Source organism: Panthera pardus, unplaced genomic scaffold, assembly GCF_024362965.1.
Source record: "Panthera pardus isolate Hobbes unplaced genomic scaffold, ASM2436296v1 HiC_scaffold_24, whole genome shotgun sequence".
Classification (NCBI taxonomy): Eukaryota; Metazoa; Chordata; class Mammalia; order Carnivora; family Felidae; genus Panthera; species Panthera pardus.
In genome coordinates, this window is record NW_026526810.1 from 40,084,367 (window position 1) to 40,108,608 (window position 24,242).

The 24,242-nt window shown below is 35.1% G+C and overlaps 1 protein-coding gene and 1 long non-coding RNA gene across 11 annotated transcripts in view; one reads left to right on the top strand and one right to left on the bottom strand.

The window, feature by feature from the left end:
* The window catches only part of TCF12 (transcription factor 12), a 377,037-nt gene that overhangs the window by 213,356 nt on the left and 139,439 nt on the right, over positions 1-24,242 (bottom strand). For 9 of the 10 annotated variants that reach the window (XM_019441990.2, XM_019441988.2, XM_019441986.2 and 6 more), the window contains one exon: positions 4,878-4,951. The exons of the other annotated variant lie outside the window; for it this stretch is intronic. In XM_019441990.2, coding sequence (XP_019297535.1) covers positions 4,878-4,951 — 74 coding nt within the window. The remainder of the gene's footprint in view (positions 1-4,877; positions 4,952-24,242) is intronic. 10 annotated transcript variants of the gene reach the window in all.
* Positions 4,319-24,242, top strand: part of LOC109262935 (uncharacterized) — a 33,998-nt gene continuing 14,074 nt past the window's right edge. The window contains exon 1 of the long non-coding RNA XR_002078021.2: positions 4,319-4,552. This is a non-coding gene — a long non-coding RNA (uncharacterized LOC109262935). The remainder of the gene's footprint in view (positions 4,553-24,242) is intronic.

Below are 24,242 nucleotides of genomic sequence, written 5' to 3' on the forward strand. Positions count from 1 at the left end.
TGGGTAACAGAGCTACAAGGGCAGGAAAACCAAGATGACAGGGGCCCCTTGGAATTTTCATCAACTAAAATGATCACACAACATTTTAGAAATGGAATTTGTACATCAGGAAATATGACCATGAAAATGAACATGAAATATTAGATATTTGGAGATAATAATGATGATAATTATAGTAGTAGCAGCTTTCATTTATTGAATAAATAAATGAAATGAAATACTTCATAGCTTTTATCAGGTTTCATCTTTACTCAAACCCTACAAGGTATGTGTAAAATTATCATAATTTTAGAGATGAGAATTCTGAGGCTCAAAATGACTTGGTAACTTATCCAAGGTCACAGAATACAATTCTCCAGAGTCGGTGATCTTAAATGCTTTACTAAGTAGTATCATCAATCAGGATAATACTTTGTAAGCATAGGAGAGAGGAGGCCTATTTACCATTAATACCACCACCATCGACTTTTAGATTCACCACCATAAATCAACTTTGATTCTTTTCTCCTCGATCTCCAAACACAATTAATCTAGTAAATCTAAGAATTCTTCCCCAATCTTCCCCAAGTATTCAGCAAATACTTATAGAAATCCATGATGTAAAAAGCATTATACCGGACAGAGTAAAACTTTTATATCTAAGTTTGTCACAAGACTTCTCCTTTCCCAAAGAAAGAAACAGATAACTGAAGGGGAAAGGAAATTGATTTTATGTGTTTTACAAATCTAAAGGAAGTATATTAAGCATGACAGAATCAGCAAATAATTCTTATTCATTACACTTAGAATGCAGCACATCTGCAAATGTATTCATTCATTTAAATTATTACATATAGATCTAGTTAATAAATTCTGATATACATAGTATTAAACTCAACACTTACATAGCAGTCACTATGTACCAGACACTGATCTAACCACTTTATATAGATTTATCTAATTTAACCACAGTTTTACATACATTTAATCCTTATGACAGCCTTATAATTATCCCCAATTCACCAATGAGTAAACTGAGGTAAAGCGAATTTAAGTAAGTTGTCCAGAATCATACAGGTAGTAAGTGGCAGAGCTGGAATTCATATCCAGGTACTCTGGCTCCAGGGTCTGTGTTCTTGACCTTCTAAAGAGGGGGGGGGGGGGGGGGGGAATCTAAAACTAGAATAAATCATTAACATGGTGGTAAATAACAAAAATCATGGTATTCTCTGGCTTTTATCCCCGCTGCAATGTCAAATACAGATAACATTTGTTTGTAGGAAAGGATAAAAACTAAGGGAGGGCGGGGAAAAAACTCATTAACTATACCTCTTGCCCAGATCTAAACTATTTGAGATCTTAATCACTCCTTTCAATCTCTGGTGCCTTAACCTCTATCACCACTTTTCACATATTTCTAAAAATGAAAGTGTTATTCACATCATCATGATGCTTTTATCTGTTCAGTTGTGTGTTATGTTCTGCAGAGGTAAGCAGTAGGTCAACAACGCAGAAACCAGGACTAACAAAAGTGAAGAGGTTTGAAGTACATGCCACAAATGCTCTTACTTCCCTATGAGTGTCTCAGACATGTGTCATCTCCACATTTCCTAAGAATACTGACCATGTCTACCATTTCTTCTATAACCACTAATAGGTACATGCATTTATTTTTGTCTCTACCTAATAAAAATACTCTATTGAATGATGTGCTACGGCAGGTTCTGATAACCATAAACTTGGTAAATCACCTATATACTGTGAAGCTACTTTTCTTGTGGGTTTGGGAAAAATGGGCAGACAGGAGCTCTGCTGGCTTTTCCTACTTCAGAAAGAACATGTATAAGACTAAGTACACTTTTGAGAAGTTTGTGGCCTCTTAACCATACAACTCTGGTAGAGCTCACTTAGGCATCAAGGTTACTAGAGCAAAATGCCATCTTCGTTAGATTTAAAGTAAGTACCTATAAGGCAAAAAGTGTACAAAGCAAATATTCCCCTTAAAAAGGTATTAAATAGATACTAAGTTCAACCTATGTGATTTTGTGTAGCCAATCTTGTACGGTAAAATGCATAGTTATGATACATGAGTAGAGAACTATTAACAGAGTTCATGTACCAAATATGTTTTTACAGTAATGCAAAACATGATTATTTCTCCCTTATAGTTTTAGTGGAGGCATGGAGGATGGAGAACTCAGCTCAATCCAACTAAACTATAAGCATATGCTTTATGACTCCACCAAACCACTCATTCTGCAGTTTTTACATACTTTTTATTGTAGCCTACTATGTTTCAAGCTTTACAAAAAGTAAAATAAATTTTTTTCCTATCAGTATTGTAAAGTCAAATTATTTTTTAAATGATACAACCTGCTGTGATGGAAATGTATTATTTATACAATATGGCAAAGTCTAAATACATTTCACTAGCAGAATTTCTACAAAATACTTGCAAATTTCATTAAAGTTTAAATTGACTTGTTAATGATTTTACAAAGTATCAAAATTGGTTTTTAGCCAATATCAGTATTTACTTCTGAATTTAAAAAAACTCAACAGACTATGATACTCAGTGGAATAAAGTATTTTGGTAAACTGAGACTCTTATTAACAAAATTATATCTATATTTATGATTATGAAAAAAATAGTCAACTTGGTAGATGGGGTTTAATGATAAAACCCAAAAAGTTCATAAACTTCCTATTAAAAGTGTATTGAAGACAGCTTCTAAGATAACCATAAATGTCTTTCCTTGGTGAAAAGATTTCAGGAGAGAATTAAATTGTTCAAAATTATAAATAAAACATAACTTAACTAGATAAACCATTTTAGGTTCAAAATCATGACCAGGATAGAAGAAGCAAAGTTAGTGGAAGAATGGATTTCAATGAGAACAAAATAAAGGGTATATATATATACACACTTATATATATAGTATATATAGATAGATATATGCTATCTATATAGCATATATATCTATTTATACTATATATATATATATGGTTGCATGGTAGATTGGGAATATTTAAATATTAATCTTGGGTTTTTAAACAGAAAACTAATTTACTATAAAATCAATTTAACTTTGCAATGCACACAATATACATTCAACATAGCGTAGCAAATAGCAAAAAGAAAAGTAAGAGTAACTTTGAAGTCCATCTTTAGAGGCAAACTTAATTTCACGATCATGAAATACGTAAGACTTTGGATGTACTATTATGTTCTCTTCTCCTAGAATCTTATTTAGTACTCAAGTACAACAAAATTGAAAGTCTAAAAGGAAAGTACACATAAGGTACAAAGGCACCATTTAATACATTTTAAGAAATAAGTTATCACACAGTAACTCAAGCCTTTGAAAGAAAATAATCCAATAAATAGTATTTTGTTCTCCACTATATAAAATCCATACTTCACAATCTAAACAGGAAACCTACCTTTCCTACTCACAATGGTATTTAAAGAATCAAAAACTTCTAAAGGTAGAAGAATATTTGGACAATCAGTTTAACTAGCCCCAAGGTTAAAATAAGGTGCCCAAGGATTACACAGGAGAGAGGATAGTAAATCCAAGTCTTGTGATACCCACAACAGTACTCTTTACACTACAACCCAGCTTTCTCATCACAGATTCCAAAAGGGAAACACTAAAACCATGTTTAATTGTCTCTTTAATAATTATTCATAATTCTCCATGACTATCCTATTTTTTCCCAAAGTATTTAAAATAAATTAAACATAGGCTACAGCCAAATATAATAGCAAACCACATATTTTAACTCAACATTAAAAAAAAATTTTGTTAATGTTTATGTATTTTTGAGAGACAGAGAGAGACACAGCATGAGCAAGGGAGGGGCAGAGAGGGAAACAGATTCCGAGGCAGGCTCCAGACTCTGAGCTGTCAGCACAGAGCCTGACACAGGGCTCAAACCCATGGACCAAGAGATCATGACCTGAGCTGAAATCCGATGCTTAGCTGACTGAGCTACCCAGGCACCCCTAATTCAGCATTTTTTAATGCAAAATGACATAACCCATATGGAGATTATGGACTCCAATCACATACTGTTTCCTTCCACTTATGCCAATATACTTCTAGGGTTAAATATCCATAAATTTTATGCTTGTCTATCTTCTAATGGTTAATTCTAAGAGAAGTAAATAGTTCATTATTTATTCAAACTATGACATTTTGGAAAAGGTAGCTCTTAACCTCAGCAATTTACTGCAGAGTCTGGAAACACAGAATTTAATTTTACTGCCAGCTCTTTGGTCTAATTTTTAATCTTTCAGTCTCATTATTTTAAAGTTTTGGGGGATTTTTTTGTTTACTGCTAAAAAGAGGCTCTAATCTTATGACCTCACTATGTGTAGAATGTTAGCTTGGTCCTATTTTCTCTTAACTGCCAACCGAGAAATGTCATCTGTTATGTGTGTTTTGATATGCTTCCAGGAGACAGAGCTATAGAGTCCCAGATATAAACAGCTGATGACTACTGGAACAAGAATGGGAGAGGAAAGACTGGAAACTGATACTATGAAAGTCAGTGCCATCTCTCAAAGGTAATACATGAAGAAAACAATACACAAAGAAAAATTTATGTATGGAGAATAGTTAGGCATTCTAAACTCTTCCAACTCTAGTAAAGAGTATTATAGGTAATCCAGGTGTAGAAATATTTCCTTCATTGTAAGAGATAAAATAAACTCCCCAAATATGACAATAAATGGAAAAAAATAAGTCTACCATGAAGGTACTGTGTATTCTATGATACTCCCATGTAAATACGTAATCTTCATTTCTCTTAACAGAGTTCATATACAAAAAAACTTATTTATTCTGCCAAAGTACTTCATAGTTTTAATCAAGGGTGATGAACAAACTTACTCTAGATGAGTCATAAGAGGGGCTTGGTTGACCACTTGTTCCCCAAGATGTCGTACCTCCTCGTTCATCCATACCTAAGAAGAGAAGAAAGTGAAAGATTTAAATCCAGAAGGATAGTATGATGGATTTTTTTAAAATATAGTATAGCAGAGAATAAAATTCAGCAAGTAGTATTTGCATTTGCATGGAACTAGCTGTGTATCAATTCTTGTCTCAGAAACCTGAAGAGCATAAGTTACCTTGAGGGTTTTTGTCACTGCTCTGTACAGTGCCCAATATACAATGGAGAATTTCAGAACCAAAATGTGTCTCTGGAGACTTTAAAATAGGGCATAATCTAGATTTCCCATTTCTGTCCGTACCCACTGCTACTTCTAAGAGTAAATGAAACTCTATAGTTTAGTCCTGCCTACATGAAAGTATGGAGAATTTAGTTCTTATGGATAAGTCTTAAAAAAATCAAGCAAGTTGAACTGTTCAAGTTAATAAAACTGGTTTCTAACATAGCACTAATGAGATATTCTTAACTGAATATATCAAACTAAATCAAACTATACCAAATCATATCATATCTATATTAGTTATATCGAAACTAATAAAAAATGTGACAACTCATGCTTATTTTGGAGAGAGACAGAGACAGCGCATGTGCATGTGTGCAGGGGAGGGGCAGAGAGGATCTGAGGTGGGCTCTGTGCTGACAGCAGTCAACCTTATGTGGTGCTTGAACTCTTGAGATCACGACCTGAGCCGAAAGTGGGACGCTTAATGGACTGAGCCACCCAGGTGCCCCTAAAATCTGATTCTAAATGAGTAGGTCTACACTTATGAAAATTGCAAAGGAAAACTCAAAGTGAAAAAAGATAAGTAACCATTAACAAAAAATCAGTTCATTGTGCTCCTTAATGTGCCTTCTGAAGCTCTGGTTCCATTATTTTACCTTCCAATCAATCCCTAGAAAAAGCTGAAAGAGCGGGAGACCTCTCAATCCAGATATCTCTCCCTTTTCTGTTCTGAGGACCAGTCTTTTTTATCCTTGACTCCTAACAGCTTATGCTTTCCCAACCCTTGCCAAGTTTTCTATGATGAAATAAACACAAATAGTTGCCTTTTTTACATTCTTGCATGAGAAAACTCCTGATGCTACAAAGACAACATTCTGCTAAGTTTAGAACTTTTTCTTAAAAACAATTTTTTTCAAAATCCTCTGTGATTTAGAGGAGAACGTGATCTGTAATAAGTTAAATACCACAAATTTTCCAGTAACCAGCCAGGATTCCCAAGCCACTTCACATGGACAGAATTGCCAGCTGAAGGGACAGAACTGCCAATTGTCCATAGGTGACAAAAGCAGGCAAGGAGGAGTGAGTTTCCGAAGCAGAGTATACTAATTACTAATTCAGCTGGTAGGACCCTAATTCATTCTTTTTATGAATCTGTACTTCCTGTATTAAGTGACTAATGTATAATTTTAAAAGTTTTTTTTTTTTTAATTTTTTTTTCAACGTTTTTTATTTATTTTTGGGACAGAGAGAGACAGAGCATGAATGGGGGAGGGACAGAGAGAGAGGGAGACACAGAATCGGAAACAGGCTCCAGGCTCCAAGCCATCAGCCCAGAGCCTGACGCGGGGCTGGAACTCACGGACCGCGAGATCGTGACCTGGCTGAAGTCGGACGCTTAACTGACTGCGCCACCCAGGCGCCCCTATAATTTTAAAAGTTTTTAAAAACACCATAGAGAAAAGATGGATACCTACTACAGAAAACACTCAAGGCATAATTTCAAGAGAACCAGATACCTTGAAAACACAGAGATCACGAATAAAAATACACAGTGTTTTGTTCATGCTTGGATAATTCTTACTAAAACTCTAGATTTAAAAAAGATTCTACAAGTTGGGGTAATAGCATGTAAAAACACACTTCGTTACCATCTCTCCAGTATCACCAGTTATCTGTAGGCTATATTCCAAGCATTTTCTTTGTAATCAACACTGCAGAACAGAAGCCAGAATTCCTATGAGGCCCAATCCAAGACAAAAGCTATTATTAACACACAAAATAAAATACTACTTATGAAATTGCTAATAATTTTATGAAAAGTTTTTTTTTTAAATCATACTTTTCATTTGCAACTATGTCTTTTTAACATTTTTTTATACCATACAGCCAAAGTGAAATACAAAGTCAAATTGGCTATTGAAAGCAGAGTCTCAAATATTTGTACACCCATATTCTATTCCATTATTTACAATAGCCAGAAGGTGGAAGCAACTCAAGTATCCACTGACAGATGAAGGGATAAACAAAATGTGACCTATACATACAATGGAATATTATTCAGCCTTAAAGATGGAGGGAACTCCTACACATGCTACAAAATGGATGAACCTGAGGACACATGTTAAGTGAAATAAACTAGTCACAAAAAGGACAAATACTGTACAATTCCATTTACATCAGGTGTAAATTCATGGAGACAAAAAGTAGAATGGTGGGGTTGAGAAGAAGAGGGGAATCATACTTACAGTGATAGTTAAGAGCATAGAATAGAAACTTATTTTGATGACCCTATCTTAATGAAAATGATCAGACTATAGTTTATTCTTTTTATGACTCTGAATCATCTTACATCAAATGAGTAATAAATATGAGGCCTATGTGTTATTTACATATCTCTGTAAAAGAGAATGCAAAAAGGCGAATGCCTATTACAGAAAACATCTCAGACAAAATTTTTTAAAGATATAAAATTATGTGAAAACACATACTCAATTTGCATCAAGTGACACTACTTCCACAGCATAAAAGAAGAGTAAAGATTAATTAAATGAGATGGTAATTAAGTAAGCCAACAGCTAAACAGTATGACATACCAAGGACAGTGGACATGGCAGGGGGCTCAAAGGATGCTATAGAATAACAAGGATCTGGCTAGGTTTTAAACTCAGAGCTCTTTAGTTTTATTGTTAACATAACCAGACTCTGAGTAGAAGGTCGTGGCTGGCACTGACAAAGGCAAGAGTCATCTTTCAGCATCAATGACTCCTTTCTGCTGAAGACAATGGCTGTACAAACAGACATATGACAGGAATAATAAATTTTCCAAAGCCTCAGACATAAGACCAAGGTAAGCAGAGAAAAAGAAATTACACACAGAAAATAAACTTAATATAAAACTGTACAAACTGATCAAAATTTATACAAATTGATCAAAATCAAATTTATCAACAAGAAAATAAAGTATAGTTGCAATACAGTGATTGGGAGAAAAACGTTTCTATTAAGATATGTCTGAACCACCATTGCCATATATTTTCTTTCCTTCCCATTTCTAGTCTATGCATCCCAATTTAACAATTTTAGAGAAGCTAGTTCCTTGATTGATAGATTAAAATGGTGGATATAAGAGAAAGTTTAACAATCACTAAGTAGCAGAAACTCTTGGGAGTCTTGCTTAACTTTCTAATAAACTATTCTATTTCTATTCAACAAGATTAAAAGGGTTAATCAATATTTTAATATAGAGACTAAAGGACTCTTTTCTTTTTTAATCTTTATATACAGATTCTCTTAAGTCCCTGCTTTTTTATATGGAACCAATTAAAGTCCAATATATATTTTGATTCCATAGGTCACATTTTAAAAGGTATACATATTATTTTTTAATATCTTCCAGTAAAGAACATTATATTTTTTAAGCTTATACCAAAAAATAATGGCTTGTAAATTCAGTGAAACAATTTGCTACTTTCTCATTTAATAGGAAAAGTAACTAAAAACAAATCCTAAGTCACTACATACACAGGCAATTTTTTAAGAGGCTAGGACCCTGGAGAAGGAATTAGAGGTAAAAAAAAATGAGTTTTTGAGATGTCAGAGAGCAAAATTCTTCAAGGAGCAAGTAAACTTCTTGGTAAAGTTTAACATATGACATTACTCTTTTCTATGAAGAACTCAGATATTGGTCTACACCTGCTTCCTCTCTCCTGCTACCATCTTTAGTTTTTGACCAAAAGTGCTCTCTCAAGTTAACCATAAACTATGCTTACAACTTCATCTTATCTCTTCTTTCATTCTCCTAGCACAGAGTCTTATAGATTTCTCTAGGTTTTTAACCACCAGGGAAAAATTGAAAACAGATTGGGAGGGGGAATGATTTTTCTACACCCTCAACATCTATTCCGCTCCCCACGCCCTCCACCATATGGGTCCAAAACAGTACAGAGTTTGTGTACATAAAGCATACTCATGGTTTGGTGAGGCTCAGCGAAGACCTCCCTGCCTGGAGGTAAAAGGGGTGAATGAGGAAAAAAGCTGCTGAGCAGTTCCATATTTTCCTACTTGCCACTATTACCAATAACCTGCTGCCTGAGACTAAGACTAGGGTAAAGTGACACACAGGTCTAGAATTGGGAAAATATTTCTAGTAGTAGGTAGAGAGTCTACTGAGGAGAGAAGGAATAAAAAGAAGAAGGGGGACAATACTAAGAATGGAGTGAAGATGAGTAAGGGTATCTCTGCAGTAAAGCTGGTAAGAAAAAAAAAAACCACTACAGCCACTTGCTTAGTATCTATCCTTATGAAAAAGGGCCATATATAAAGTTGGAAGGAAGAGCACAGGAGACTGTATCTTTCTCTCTCTCTCTCTCTCTCTCTCTCTCTCTCTCACACACACACACACACACACACACACACACACACACTGCTCTAGGAGCAGTGAAATCAAGTTTTCTTATCTTAGCAAGTAAAATGTACTTCAAAAATATCAAATCCCAACCCTGTTATAAATAAGGGAAAGATAATATAGATTGCAGGATTGCCATCTGCTATAAGGTGATTCAATAAATGATTTGATGAAAGAAATCTGATTGGAGAGGACTATGTCAAATAACCAAAGCTATGAATGTATCTCTTCAATAGTTTCACTCAATTTTATTTGTGGAGTAATGACACTTGTTTAGATAACACTCCAAGGTTGCCATCAATTGTAAAACAAAACACAAGTAAAACTCATCACCATTTCTACTGTATGATTTTAGATTCTCATGAAATAAATCTACCAATGTGTTTTTCTCGAAATTCATTGTGAAATAGGATCAATTAGAATATAATAGCACACCTTTGCTGTTATACTAAACATCAACAAAAACAAAATGGAAAAGCTATGATAATATTAAAATTGTAAGTGTATTTAAGAGAATTTAAGACACAGTGCCTCATATGAAGTATGTAACAATGATTATAGAGGTTTGTTAAAGTTATGAAATATTAGGGTTCTGTACCTAGAGCAGTCAAAAGAAACAATTTAATTCTTTTTAAAAGTAGGTAAGAAAATAAAAACAGTAAGAAGAGCAAAAGGAATCACAGGTCACCTTTTAAAGTTCAATCACAATTTCCATTTGGTATTATTAAGAACAAAGATTTACAAGTAGGGATATTCTAGTGCCAAAATACACTACAGTAAGGTAGTAAATACATGACTAATTCCAAGAAAATGAATGATTTTGAAAATAACGTTCAAACACAGTTATTTTGCTATGTTATTAACCACATCATTCTAAATAAATACCCTGTAAAGATACAATTCAGCAGGACATTCCAGTAATTTAAACAGAGTAGAGGATCCAAAGAAAATGGCAAGTCTACCTATTTACAAACAATAGATACAGCCTGATGGCCAGAGATTGAAACGAAATTCCAGAGGGCAAGCAGGTATGTTGTACTACCTTGGGAGCTATCTGGTGACCTGGTATTTTGTTTCTCTTGCTATCTGAAAGTAGAACATTCTTATAAAATGTCCTACAAAAAGACTTTTGTAAGTTGAAATGGCAAAAAGTAAACAAGCAATTACCATCTGTAAAAGCAAATATCCTCTTCCAATTTCTTTCAATTACCAAAAACAGGTACAAACAGGTACCAAAAACAGGTCTTTGGTAAAAGCAAAGTGGCATAAAGTGAACTTTTGGAGAGTGGGGGAAACCTGTACTCCTCTTCTCCAATACAAATACCAAAGCCCTATATCTAAACAGCATTGTCAGTTGTTTTCCTCCATAGAGGCACTTAGGCAGTCAACTCTTAAAAACAGCCTTGATTGTCTCTCTCAGACTCTGGAGGACTCTCAGCAAAAGGTCTCTCAATAGTACAATCCCATTAGATTGACATTACACATTTCCAAAGTCTGTAACTCACTATATTTAACATGATCATTTCAGTTCAAGCCATCAACCATCTCTGACATATATTACCGTAAGAGTCTCCTAAAGGGTCCCTATTCTTCTTTTCCTTCTACAGTCTATTCTTTACACAGCAACTAGAATGACCCATTAGAAACAAATCATGTCACTCCTATGCTCAAAATCTACCATAGTCTTCCTTCTCTTGGATCAATCTGTTTCAACAACATGGCCCCTGCTTTTGCTTGGTGTGTTTGAGCAAAAGCAAGGGGCCATACTGGGATCTTTCCATTTGCCCTTTCCTCTTCATAAAATGCTCCCACCCAGATATCTGAATGATCTCTTAATTTCCTTCAGGTCTCTGTTCAAATGTCATCTTATAGGCAGAGGTTTACTGTCTTTTTCCAACAGATTGAAAAATCCATCAAAATAAGGATGTAGTTTGTTTTGTTCAGCTTTAACCATTTGGTAACTAGAACATGCCTGACACAAGTAGGTATTAATAAATATTTACGGAAGAATAAATGTATAGAGTGGAAATAATAAAATCAGTTTAATAAAAGTGAGGCTATACCAGGTTCCCTATTTGTTAGCTTATCATTCCTTTTAGACAGTAATCAAAACCAGTCTTCTAAATAACTATACTTTTTTTAAAACTCTGTGAGAAGTAGTTAGATTGCAAATGACTCTATAAACCAGATGACTACTCCCAAAGAGCAAAAATTACTAACAACTTTTAAAAAAATTAAATCCTCACTAGGCTTGGTAGCTAAACAAACTACAGACCTTAAATATCACAACTGTGAAATAACCTCATCACATGTCCTAAGAAAAATCACTTTGTATTCATTACAGTACAGCCTATAACACATTGCTATAAAAGGAATTTTAAATAAAACATGTTCCAAAAAGATTCATATATTCAGTATGATGTTGGGATATTTACAAATGTAGTTAGAAATGTAATGATTCTCTTTAACTTGGTAACATTCTTCTTTCCTATTTCCTTAACTAGTCACTCTTCATATTAATTTCTACCTCATCAATTTTCCAACTATCACATTTGTTCTTTTTACATACACAATACCCTGGGGTTCACGTACTGTGTATTGCTTGTTCTTCTATTATGTTCCCATTTCAATCCACAGTTAACACTGCCAGCACACTTAACTTGCCATAAACACAAGTTGGGTCATATCCATTCACTACACAAATGTGATCCTCTCTCTGCTGCTTCAGGTTTAACATTCACACACCTGAGGGTGGCATTCTTCAAGGTGGCCTCAATCTGCCTTTTCAGCTTCAGTACTTACTATATCCCTTCAAAAACTCAAGGTCCCCCAACCTCATCAGGACATTAATCACTCCCCAAACATGTCAAATTCATCTTCTACCCCTATTGTTCCCTAGCCCTAGAATATCCACCTTCATCTAACCCTTAACCTATTAAATTTCTAATTCTGATTCATCCTAAGATCAAATGTCCCCTCCTGAGAAGTGTTCTCCAGCAACTAAGCCTAAATTAATCACACTTCTTTAGAAGTTAATTTGTACTTATTCTGTCTTAAACACTGATGGTTGTTTTCATTTACATTCTACCAATAAAACTTTATAATAGGGAGCATCTCTTGTTCATCTCTATGTTTTTCTGGTACCTAGCAGAAGTGTGGTATTCTGCATTCAAATGTTTACTGAATGATTCAGAACATATAAAATTAGGGCATTCATATAACTGTCTGTCATAATAATTCAATAACTAAGGATGGGTTAAAAACAAGAGGCCCAAAATAGAAAAATTATGCCTAGCAACTCAAAAAATAATAATTACTTTTTAAACAAAGTATTATTTTTAAAAGCAGATGACAAAATGTGTTGCAGAAACCTCAAAAGTGACCTAGTAAGCTCAGCTTCCAGTACAATGCAGTAAGCTCTGATAGACAGGCTTCTATAAATTCTGGGGGGAAATACAAATATAAAACAACTACTTACAAGCTCTAGAAAGTGAACAAAATCAGGCTGATTTTGGATGAGAACATAAACTTGGAAGAAAAGACCAGAATGAATAACTATCTTTCTTTAACAGATTTTCGGGATCAGAACAAGTGAATTTCCCATTCTTAAAGCTTTATCCTACACATAAGCAGTAGCCACAGCACGCAAGAACTAAAGTTCCAATAAAAAACATCTTTTAGGGGCACCTAGGTGGCCCAGTCAGATGAGCATCCTACTCTTGATTTCGGCTCAGGTCATAGTCTCACAGTTGTGAGATCAAGCCTGTTTTGGGCTCTGTCCTGGGCACGTAGCCTGCTTGGGATCCTCTCTCTCTCCACTCTCTCTGCCCTTCCTCCCCCACTCTCTCTTCACCTAGCTCTCAAATAAACATTAAAAAAAATCTTTCTAGCTAGAAGAATGGTACAGAGCCTGGAAAGCAACAGTCATCACAAAGTAATGACAGAATTCCCAAGAGGAGAGATGCAAAAAAGAAGAGTCCCAAATTTTTGGTATATTTCTACCCAAGTCTTGGCTGAGTCCTGCAGCACATTCACAGGGGAGGCCCAAGGCAGTCTGCAGCTGAGACTAAAACAATCAAATCAAGACTTGAGCAGATGCCAAACTCAGGCAACAGAGAGTTTTCACTTTAAGTCTAATCCAATTAATGGCTCACTTAAACAAAGAAATCAAAACTCTTTGGAGGAACATGAAAGAAAACAAAATTTCCACAAATACATTCTTAATACCCATAATAGAATCCCAAATTCCTTGATAATGAAATGTGATCCAATCTCAAAGGAAAAGATAATCAAAAGAACAACCTCAAGATGGCCTAGAGAATGAGATTTTCAAATAAGGATATGAAAGCAGATATTGTAAGTGTGCTTAATGAGATAAAGGACCTACGTTCGTAATGAAGGAAAAAATGGAAAATTTCACAGGGAAAAGAAAACAAACAAAAAAAAAGCACACATAAACCTTAGAAATAAAAATTAAAATATCAAAAATCTTACAAAAAACAAATTTCCTGATAAATGAATAGATAGATAGATAGGTAGATAGACAGACAGACAGACAGACAGACATTGTTTTGAAAGTTCTTTAGGTATCAGCTCTCAGGATTGGGGCTCAAAAATTGCTTGTTCATGTTTATTGTTGTTATAACTTTTGAAGATACCTCTTCTTTCAAATGTGAACATTTTGGGAGACAGCCAAAGCATAAGAGACTCTTAAAAACTGAGAACAAACTGAGGGTTGATGGGGGGTGGGAGGGAGAGGAGTGTAGGTGATGGGTATTGAAGAGGGCATCTTTTGGGCTGAGCACTGGGTGTTGTATGGAAACCAATTTGACAATAAATTTCATATATTAAAAAAAATAATTAAGGGGGCGCCTGGGTGGCTCAGTCAGTTAAGTGGCCGACTTCGGCTCAGGTCATGATCTCGCAGTCCGTGAGTTCGAGCCCCACGTCGGGCTCTGTGCTGACAGCTCAGAGACTGGAGCCTGTTTCAGATTCTGTCTCCCTCTCTCTGACCCTCCCCCCTTCATGCTCTGTCTCTCTCTGTCTCAAAAATAAATAAACGTTAAAAAAATATAATTAAGAAAATAAATAAATAAATAAATAAATAACCCACGCACAAAAGAAAACAAAAAACAAAAAACAAATTTCCTGGATGGGCTTAAGGGAAGAACAGTGATGACAGATTAAAGAGAGTAAATTTGATGACCACTCAATAGAAATAATTCAATTTGATAAAAAGAGAAAAACTACTAAAATAAAAATAAACAGGACCTTAGAGACCTAAGGGAAGACATTAAAAAGTCTAACAGAGGCATAATGATATAACAAAGAGAACAGAGTAGGAAAAACATATTAAAAATATTAAAAAAATATTTAAAAATATAAAAGCAATAATGGTAAAAAATTCCACAAACGTGGTAAGAGACATAAACTTACCAATTATAGACACTCAGTGAACCTAAATAGGATAAATATGAAAAAAAAAAAAAAATATGTAGGCACCTAACAGTCAAACCTCTGACAACTAAAAATAAATACAGAGAAAAAGTTGAAAGTGGTAAGAAAAAGAGACACATTACATAACAGAGAAGCAGCAAATACTTAAGTAGAAGCTCCAGCAAGTTATCCAGAATATCTAACTAAGATTAAGGAAAGTGGCTACACTAAACAACAGATTTTCAATGTAGATGAAACACCCTTCTGTTGGAGAAAGATGACATCTAGGATTTTCATAGCTGGAGAGGAGAAGTCAATGCCTAGCTTCAAAGCTTCTCAAAGCTTCAAAGGAGAGGCTGACTCTTCTGTTAGGGGCTAATACAACTGGTGACTTTTAGCTGAAGCCAATGCTCATTTGCCATTATTAAAATCCTAGGACCCTTAAGAATCATGCTAAAAATACTCTGCTGGTGCTTTACAAATGAAACAACAAAGCCTGGATGATAGCACATCTGTTTACTACATGGTTTACTGAATATTTTGAACCCACTGTTCAGACCTACTGCTCAGGAAACAAACAAGAAAAAAAGATTCCTTTTAAAACATTACCACTCATTGACAGTGCACCTCATCCAAGAGCTTTGATGGAGATGTACAATGAGATTAACGGTGTTTTCATGTCTGCTTGCCACCGCTTCTGTTCTGCAGCCATGGATCAAGGAGTAATTTCAACTTCCAAGTCTTAGTATTGAGAAAATACATTTCATAAGGCTAGAGCTGTCATAGATAGAAACTCCTCTGATGGATCTGTGCAAAGTCAGTTAAAAAACTTCTGGGAAGGATTCACCATTTAGATGCCATTGAGAACATTCACAATTCACATGAAGAGGTCAAAATCTCAACATGAACAGGAGTTTGGAAGAAGTTAATTCTAACCCTTGTGAATGACTTTGAGGGGTTCAAGATTTCAATGGAGGAGGTAACTGCAGATGTAGAAATAGTAAGAGAAACAGAATTAGAAGAGGAGCCTGAAGATGGGACTGAAATGCTGTTATTTCATGATAAAATTTTAACGGATGAGGAGCTGCTTCCTATGCATTAGCAAAGAAAGTGATTTCTTGAGATGGAATCTACTTCTGGTGAAGATGCTGTGCAGATTGTTGACATGACAACAAAGGATTTAGAAAATAAAAAAAAATGTAGTTGACAAAGTAGTAGCAGAGTTTGAAAAGACTGACTCCAATGTTTAAAGTTCTGCTTTGGCTACAATGCTATCAAACAGCATCAGATGCCACAAAGAAATTGTTTGTGAAAGGAAAAGGCAATTGATGCAGCAAACTTCACTGTCATTTTATTTGAAGAAATTGCCCCAACCTTCGGCAACCACCATGCTGTTTGGTCTGCAGCATCAAGACCGAAGCAAGAACCTCTACCAGTGAAAAGATTACAACTTGCTGAAAGCTCTGATGACGGTTAGCATTTTTTAGCAATAAAGCATTTTTAAATTAAGATGTATACATTGTTTTTTTTTTTAGACATAATGCTACTGCACACTTAACAGACTATAGTATAAATGTAACTTTTATTTGTACTGGAAAAGCAAAAAATGTATTTGACTCACTTTACTGCAATATTCACTTTATACCCACAGTATCTCTGAGGTATGCCTGCATAACATCTCTCATAGGACTTAGAATGTATTTAGAAGTAATAGATATGAGAGGTACCTGGTGGCTCAGTCAGTTAAGTGACCAACTCTTGGTTTCAGCTCAGGTCATGATCTCACAGTTTGTAGGATCAAGCCCTGTGAGAGGCTCCATGCTGACAGTGCATGAATCCCACTTGCTTGGGATTCTCTTTCTCCACCCCCTGCCCAGGCTTGCTCTCTCTCTCTCAAAAATAAATTAACTTAAAAAATAAAAGAGATACACATGAAAAATACAGCATAAAGGAAGGCAGGGGTAGGGTTAAACAGACTTGTGAGGTCACAAGATTTCTGCATCTTATGTGAACTGGTACCAATATTAACTCTAAATAGACTGTGAGAAGTTAATGATATATATTAACATCCTTAGAGAAGCTACCAAAAAGGCCCAAGGAGATACATCACTAAAAAGCTAACTAATAAATTAAAAGGGAGTCCTGAGAAATAGTCATATCCAAAAGAAAGAACAAAAGTACAGTCCAAAAAAAACAGAGAAAAACAGAAAAAAACTAAATTAGTAGCACTAAATCCAACCATACAATGAAACTTTCCATTTTTGTCTAGGGAGGAAGACAGAGAAGCAATCAAATAGATACTACTCCTTTCAATGAGAACACACCTCATTGCTCTGTGCACTCATCAAGTTCACGGTACCACTCTTTGTGAATGAGACAATTATATTTGGGTTTGGTGGTGGGGAAAGGAAGATGAAAACATTACAATTGTACATTAAACAAAAAACATACAGTAGCATACCAATGTAAAAACTGCATACATAGGTTTTTTGTTTGTTTGTTTGTTTTTATAGTACCCATTAGGATCATAAGCCAGTATCAATAAAACAGCTTCTGCATAACTATCAAGTACATTTTAGTGGATTTTTGCTGATTACCTAACACAATTTGCTATTTAAAAACAGCTGTGTGAGCAATTACTATTCTTAACTTAATTCCACAAACAATTCTATTCATTTCCTGTAATGAGGCCTGTGTACTCCCTGCGTTCAAGTCTTAGACCATTAATTCCTGCAATGGAAACACACTCTGCCTCTCAGAAAAACTCCATAAAAATTTTTCCTTCATGTTTTCCCTATTATTTAAAAATCTCTTACTCAGATGCTCTTTAAATTACCACTCATTTCTTTCTAGATTCACAAAACAAAAATTTACATTGACCACCTTCACTCCTTACAATTCATTCACTGACTCACTAATGAATCTCTTGCTAGTATCTAGTCTCTTCCTAGACCCAGCCCCAAATCTGAATGTTAGGCATTGAGAAGGCTCTCAGTAAATATTTGTTTTTAAGATAAAACTGAACTTTTTCAGATCATCAAAGGTTATCCTGAAATGAAATAACAAAGGCCCCCTGCTGGTCTTCATTTCTCAGCTCTGTATCAGAGGTCAGCAAACCTCTACTGTGAATGACCACAGAGTAAATATTTGAGGCTTTGTGAACCATACACTCTCCTTACCAACTATTCAAACCTACTATGTAGCACAAAAGCAGCCATATATAAAATGTAAACAAATAAAAAGTGGTTGTATTCCAATAAAACTTTATTTACAAAAATAGGTGACAGACCGTGGACCATATTTTGCCTACCTCTGCTCTATGGCATCCAGTCCTGTTAACCACGTTGCCTCTCGAGGCAACATTAACTTTTGGGCCTCTATTTCTGCATATTATCACTTCCTCTTTTATATGAAAATTAAAAGTATCTGCTCTTCATCCCATGTTCTTCTCATTTTATGCTCGACCCTTGGACAACTCATGCAATTTTGTGATTTTAACGGTCTCCATCAAATGATATTTCCACATTCCAAAGATTAAGCTCTGTTCTGTATTTTGGGTCTAAAATCATCAAATTCTTGCTGGAAGCTTTCATTTGGTTTTCCTGCCATTACCTAAAAGCCATCACATATCTAATACCAAACTCTTTGTATGCCCTTCATCTCTTCCTCATATGCTTCTGGGTCCTAATTATTAGTATTTCTAATACTGCAGGTACAACTATAATAATTTTGGTCAATTAGACTTGTAAAATGGTATCATCTTTGATTCTCCCTTCTCTTCTCCCTCCACTCTCCCTATGCTGAGTGTTCTTTATGAATGTCTCCTGAGGCAGCCTTTTTGTTCCATATTATTCTGGGCTTTCATGATATCCTACTTAGATTTTTTTTTGATAAGAGTCTCTCTGAATCTTCCTAAAACACTATTTTATAACGTTTCATTAGCTTATTATACACTGCCCATATAACCTTCCTAAAACAATCTTTTAAAACACATTACCCCCAGATTTAAAAACTAAACAGTTCCAGTGCCCTACTGCCAAGAGAATAAATCCCAAATTCTTCAACCTGAAAGGGAGTATTTACTCATCAGTTCTACAAATGTTTACTGTCAATTGTGCAGGGTTTTGTCCCTCCTATGCTCAAAGCCTTTGAAAATCCAGTTATAACTGCCCCTTCCCTCCAACCCTAGGAGTCAAAACACTTACTAATTTCTTACTATGACATACACACTCATGGTCTAGGGAGGATTCTAGGCACTGGTGATACAGAGACGCACAAGACACAGAAACCCTGCCTTCAAAGACTTGTCATTCAGTGTCTTACCTTTCAAACTCTCAACTGTAACCATGAGGCAGATTCACTGTACACTGAATCATTCATGACCATTTCACTGCTCTTATTACTCCTCTTGGCACTTCTACCTCCTGTACATTTAATTAAGTCTTATTGGTTTAATGCTCACTTTAAATTCCACCTCTGCTATACAGCTTGCCCAGCCTCACTAATTCTTACTCAGTCCCGTTCAATACTAGTATAGAACTTAAAAATCTATGTCACACAGCACACAAGTTCTTAACTGTTCTTAAGTAAATACCATTCAACAAGGGGTCTCAAATTAATCGGAGTGAAGACCATATTCAGCTCTTATTCTAGATCATCTAAAGTCCTGAATACGTAGAACAAAGTCACTTAAAAAAAAAAGCTCTTACGTAAAAATAACACTGCTAATTACTGTAAGGGCAGGTTTATTAATAGCAGGTATAGCTTTTTACTTATCTACTTGTACTAATTCCCTCCACTCTCACTGGTGAACAGCATGTTTGCAAGGGAGCCTTCATAAAGGACATGACTAATGACCAAAACACAAAAGTAACCACATTAAGAAGACACTCAGCTGAGACCTCTGACATTAGCACAGTACTCTAATGGAATGAACTAAAACTTTCCTGTTCACAATCGTGCATAGTGTAGCACCATGTAAGCAAAACTTAGTGCCATGTACAGATTTCTAAATCTTGAACTCTCATGATTAGGGTCTAATTCATAAAAAATTAATTGAACTTAAGTCATTTAAGGGGCGCCTGGGTGGCTCAGTTGGTTAAGCATCTGACTTCAGCTGATTTTGCGGTTCATGAGTTCGAGCCTCCTGACAGGCTCTATACTGATGGCTGAGAGCCTGGAGCCTGCTTCAGATTCTGTGTTTCCCTCTCTCTCTGCATCTACCCACTCATGCTCTCTGAAAAATGAATTAATGTTAAAAAAAATTTTGTTTTGAATATCTATGGCTCACTTGGTTGAGCATCTGACTCTTGGTTTCAGCTTGGGTCATGATCCTAGGGTCGCAGGATTGAGCCCTACTTTGGCCTCTGCACTGAGAGTGGAGCCTGCTTAATTTAAGATTCTCTCTCTCTCTCTGCCCTTCTCCCTTGTGTGTGCTCTCACTCTCTAAAATTAAAAATTAAAAAAAGAGATGTACAACTTATAAAGATGAATAATTAGATCAAAAATTTACCACAGCATCCACCTTTAGAGCTGTTAAAACTAGATGGGGGTGGGAGATGGGAAACTAGCTAGAAAAGTTGGCCACTGCCTATGTAAATAAATCATACCATTCTTGAAACCTCTACCTTAGAGTACTTTTAATTTAAAAATATAGGAGTGTTTATCAAAATTATTTACCAGCAATTAAAAATATACACTAAAAGTGACTTTCATTAAACAACAGAATATAATCTTGACATAAAAATAAAATCTGTACACCAATCTTACATATTGTCTGTGGGCATGTAAAATGTTACAGTTTAGAAAATTGGCAGTTTCTTTTTAAAAGATAAAAACATATATACCCTGTGATACAACAATCTATCCTCAGGTACTTGCCCAAAATAAAGTGAGAAAAAGCAGTCACAAAGAAACCTTTACAGTAATATTAAGGGCACTATTCATAATAGCTAAAACTGGAAACAATCCAGATGACCATCAATTTAAAACAAGAATAAAAGATGTGTAGTTTGCTCATTCAAAGCAATACTGTTCAGGAACACAAAGAAATGGACTAGTGGTACATACAACAACATGCATAAATCTCAGTAACTTTATGCTTAGTAAAAGAAATCAAATACAAAAGATTCCATTCATATGTTGATCTAAAACGGAACAAACAATATCACAGTGCTAAAATAAAGACAGTGGTTGGTTGCTTCTCAAGTAGTTGACTAAGAAGTAGTACAAGGGGGGGAAAAAGTAGTAGTACAAGGGATATGTACAGGGTGAAAAATAAACTTTTAAAGAACAAAATGTTTTAGTGACCATTTTCCTAAGGTATTCAATTGAAAATAACAATTATAAACTACGGACAAAAATTTTTAAAGCAACTATTTAAACTTTTTTACATTTATTTGAGAGAGCACAAACAGGGAAGGGGCAGAGAGAGAATCCGAGCAGGCCCCGCACTGGCAGGGCAAAACCTGATGCAGGGCTGGAACTCATGAACTATGAGATCATGTCCTATACCTAAGCCTAAGAGTTGGATGCTTTACCTACGGAGCCTCCCAGGTACCCCTAAAAACAACTATTTGAAGGCAAGAAGAGTGAGCAAAAGTAGACAGAAATTAGAGAGGATCTGATTAGTGGGGAAAAACAACAACAACAACAAACACATTCACTGAATAAGATCCAAATCTATGTGGCTGGTCCAATGAAGACACTCCAGTCAGCATGGCATGTGGTGTGATTGAATAGTAAGCAGAAAGCTACTATCTTCTTAGCTTAGGAAGCCAGAAAACAGAATTTGGGAATGTCAGTGTGGCTAGAAAGTAAGGAGGGGAAACACAGAAAGGATAAAGCTGCTGTTGGGCAAGTTCCAAAAATTTATATTTAAACTCTCCTCAAATCCTTGGCTGAACTCTAAATGAAATAAACATAGGGGACAATACAAAAAACCTGACTGAAGGCAACATCTAGAAGGATTTCAGCTGCTGGTACCACAGAGGAAACTAATTAGGGATGCTTGGTAAATAATTTGGGCTTTCTACAAACCTGCTTTAACAAAGCATAAAACCAAGCCTCAAGATAATTGACCAATAATGTAACTACTTACCAGAGCAAAAACAAACCTCTGCAGAAGAGAAACTAAAACCTCTATGATACATCTTGTACATTTTCTAATATAAAATAAAAAACTTAACAGAGGCAGAGAGAAATAAAAATATGACCTATAGCCTAGAAAGAACACTACATACACACATACCTCAAGATGACACAGATGCTAGAATAAGCAGCAAAGGATTTTAAAGCAGCTATTATGTATTCAAAGACTTTAAGAAAAAGATGGTCAAAATGAATAATCAGATGGACACTCAGCAGAAAAAATGGAAGTGTATTTGAAAATGGAAATTCTAAAATTTTAAAATATATTATCTGAATAAAAAAATTCACTGAATAAGCTAAACAATGGACTGGAGCCAGAAGAAGAAATTGTAAATGAAAATGAACAGAAATCAATAAAGAATTACTCAATATGAAGTAGAAAAAAGAAAATAGAGCCTTAGCTACCTGTTAAACAATGTTAAATGGCCTAAAATGAATGTAATTAGAATATGAGAAGTAAATAAGTGAGAAAATGGCATAGAATATACATCTGGGGGAAAAATTGCAAAATTTCCCCAAATCAGTGAAAAATATCACTGACTGCATGCAGATCCAATAACCTTAGCAATCTCTAAGGAGGAAAAATACAAAGCAAATGTCACCAATACCATAAAAATGCTGAATACAAACACAAAGAAAGAAATCTTGAATTCAACCAGAGGGAAGAAAGAGAAATTACATAAGGGGAAAATCATATAAATAAAAGCTTGCCACTCATCAGAAACAATGGAGGCCAGAGCCAATAAAATGACATTATTATAATTCTAAGAAGAAAAGAAGTCATCTGAGAATAATTGCACAGAGATCTGAAATAAAAGAAATACTAACTAAAGTTTCATGCTGAAGAAAAATGATATCAGATAAAACTTGGATCCACAAGAAAGGACAGAAATGGCAATTACATAAGGATAAACGGCTATTTTTCCTCAATTCTCTCTGTAGTGCATATGATTGTTAAAGTAGAAACTATTAAGTTGTTTTGAAAGCTTTAAACATTTTTATAACAAAGAATAAAAAAGGGTAAATGAACTAATTCTTTTCAAGATTCTCAATTTTACATTGATATAAATATAAAGTACATGTAAACTGTGATGAGTGTATACTTTAATCCCTAGAGCAACCCTTAAAACAATTCGAAGCAATACAGCGAAAAAGTCATTCGAGAAATTAAAATGGAACACAAAACACAGCTGATTAATCAAAAAGAAGTCAGAAGGGAAAGAAGAACCAAGGCACAAAAAAATTAAATAACAACATGATAAAACAAAATATAACATATGAATAAGTTCCAAGTGCTGGAGAGATCACAGAGCAACTAGAACTCTCACACATTATTGCTGGGAGTATAAAATAGTGAAATTACTTTGAAAAACTCTTTAGCAATTTTTTATAAAGTTAAACATTTCTATATTATAACTGAGAGATTCTACCCTTCATACTTACCCAGGAGAAATAAAAATGTTTATGTTCACAAACTAAATTACACAAGACTGTTCATAGCAGCCTCATTCATAATAGCCAAACACTTAAAACCGTCCTAATGTTTGCAGACACCTAAACGGATAAATATATGACAGTTTATTAATGCAATAGAACACTGCTATTCAGCAGTAAGAACGAACTACTATACCCAATGTGGATGAATCTTTTAAGCAAAAGAGCCAGACACAAAAGAGAACATACTATTATGATTCCATTTACATAATGTTCTACAACTGGCAATACTAACCTAAGGTGATCAGACAAGAATGATGGTTGTTTAGGTAGATAAGGGGTTGTTTGGAAGGGGCCAAGAACTTAACCACTTAACATGAGGTGTTGCACATAAAGTTTCCCAGGTAACAGACTCTTAGATGCATATTTGTGTTCATGAAGTTCACTGGGAAGTGCTCTCATGTTCAACATCTACGATGAGTTGAAGGAAGCATAAGTGAGTACAGGAAGAAATTGAATTGTGATACAACATCAAAAAATGTCTTAGCTCAACACATGGGGAGTTCTTTAACTTGAACAGGCCCTAGGAACTATTCCAACTGCAGCAAGTGGACCAAGATCTTTATACCTCTCCTCCTACCCTACCATTGCACTGAG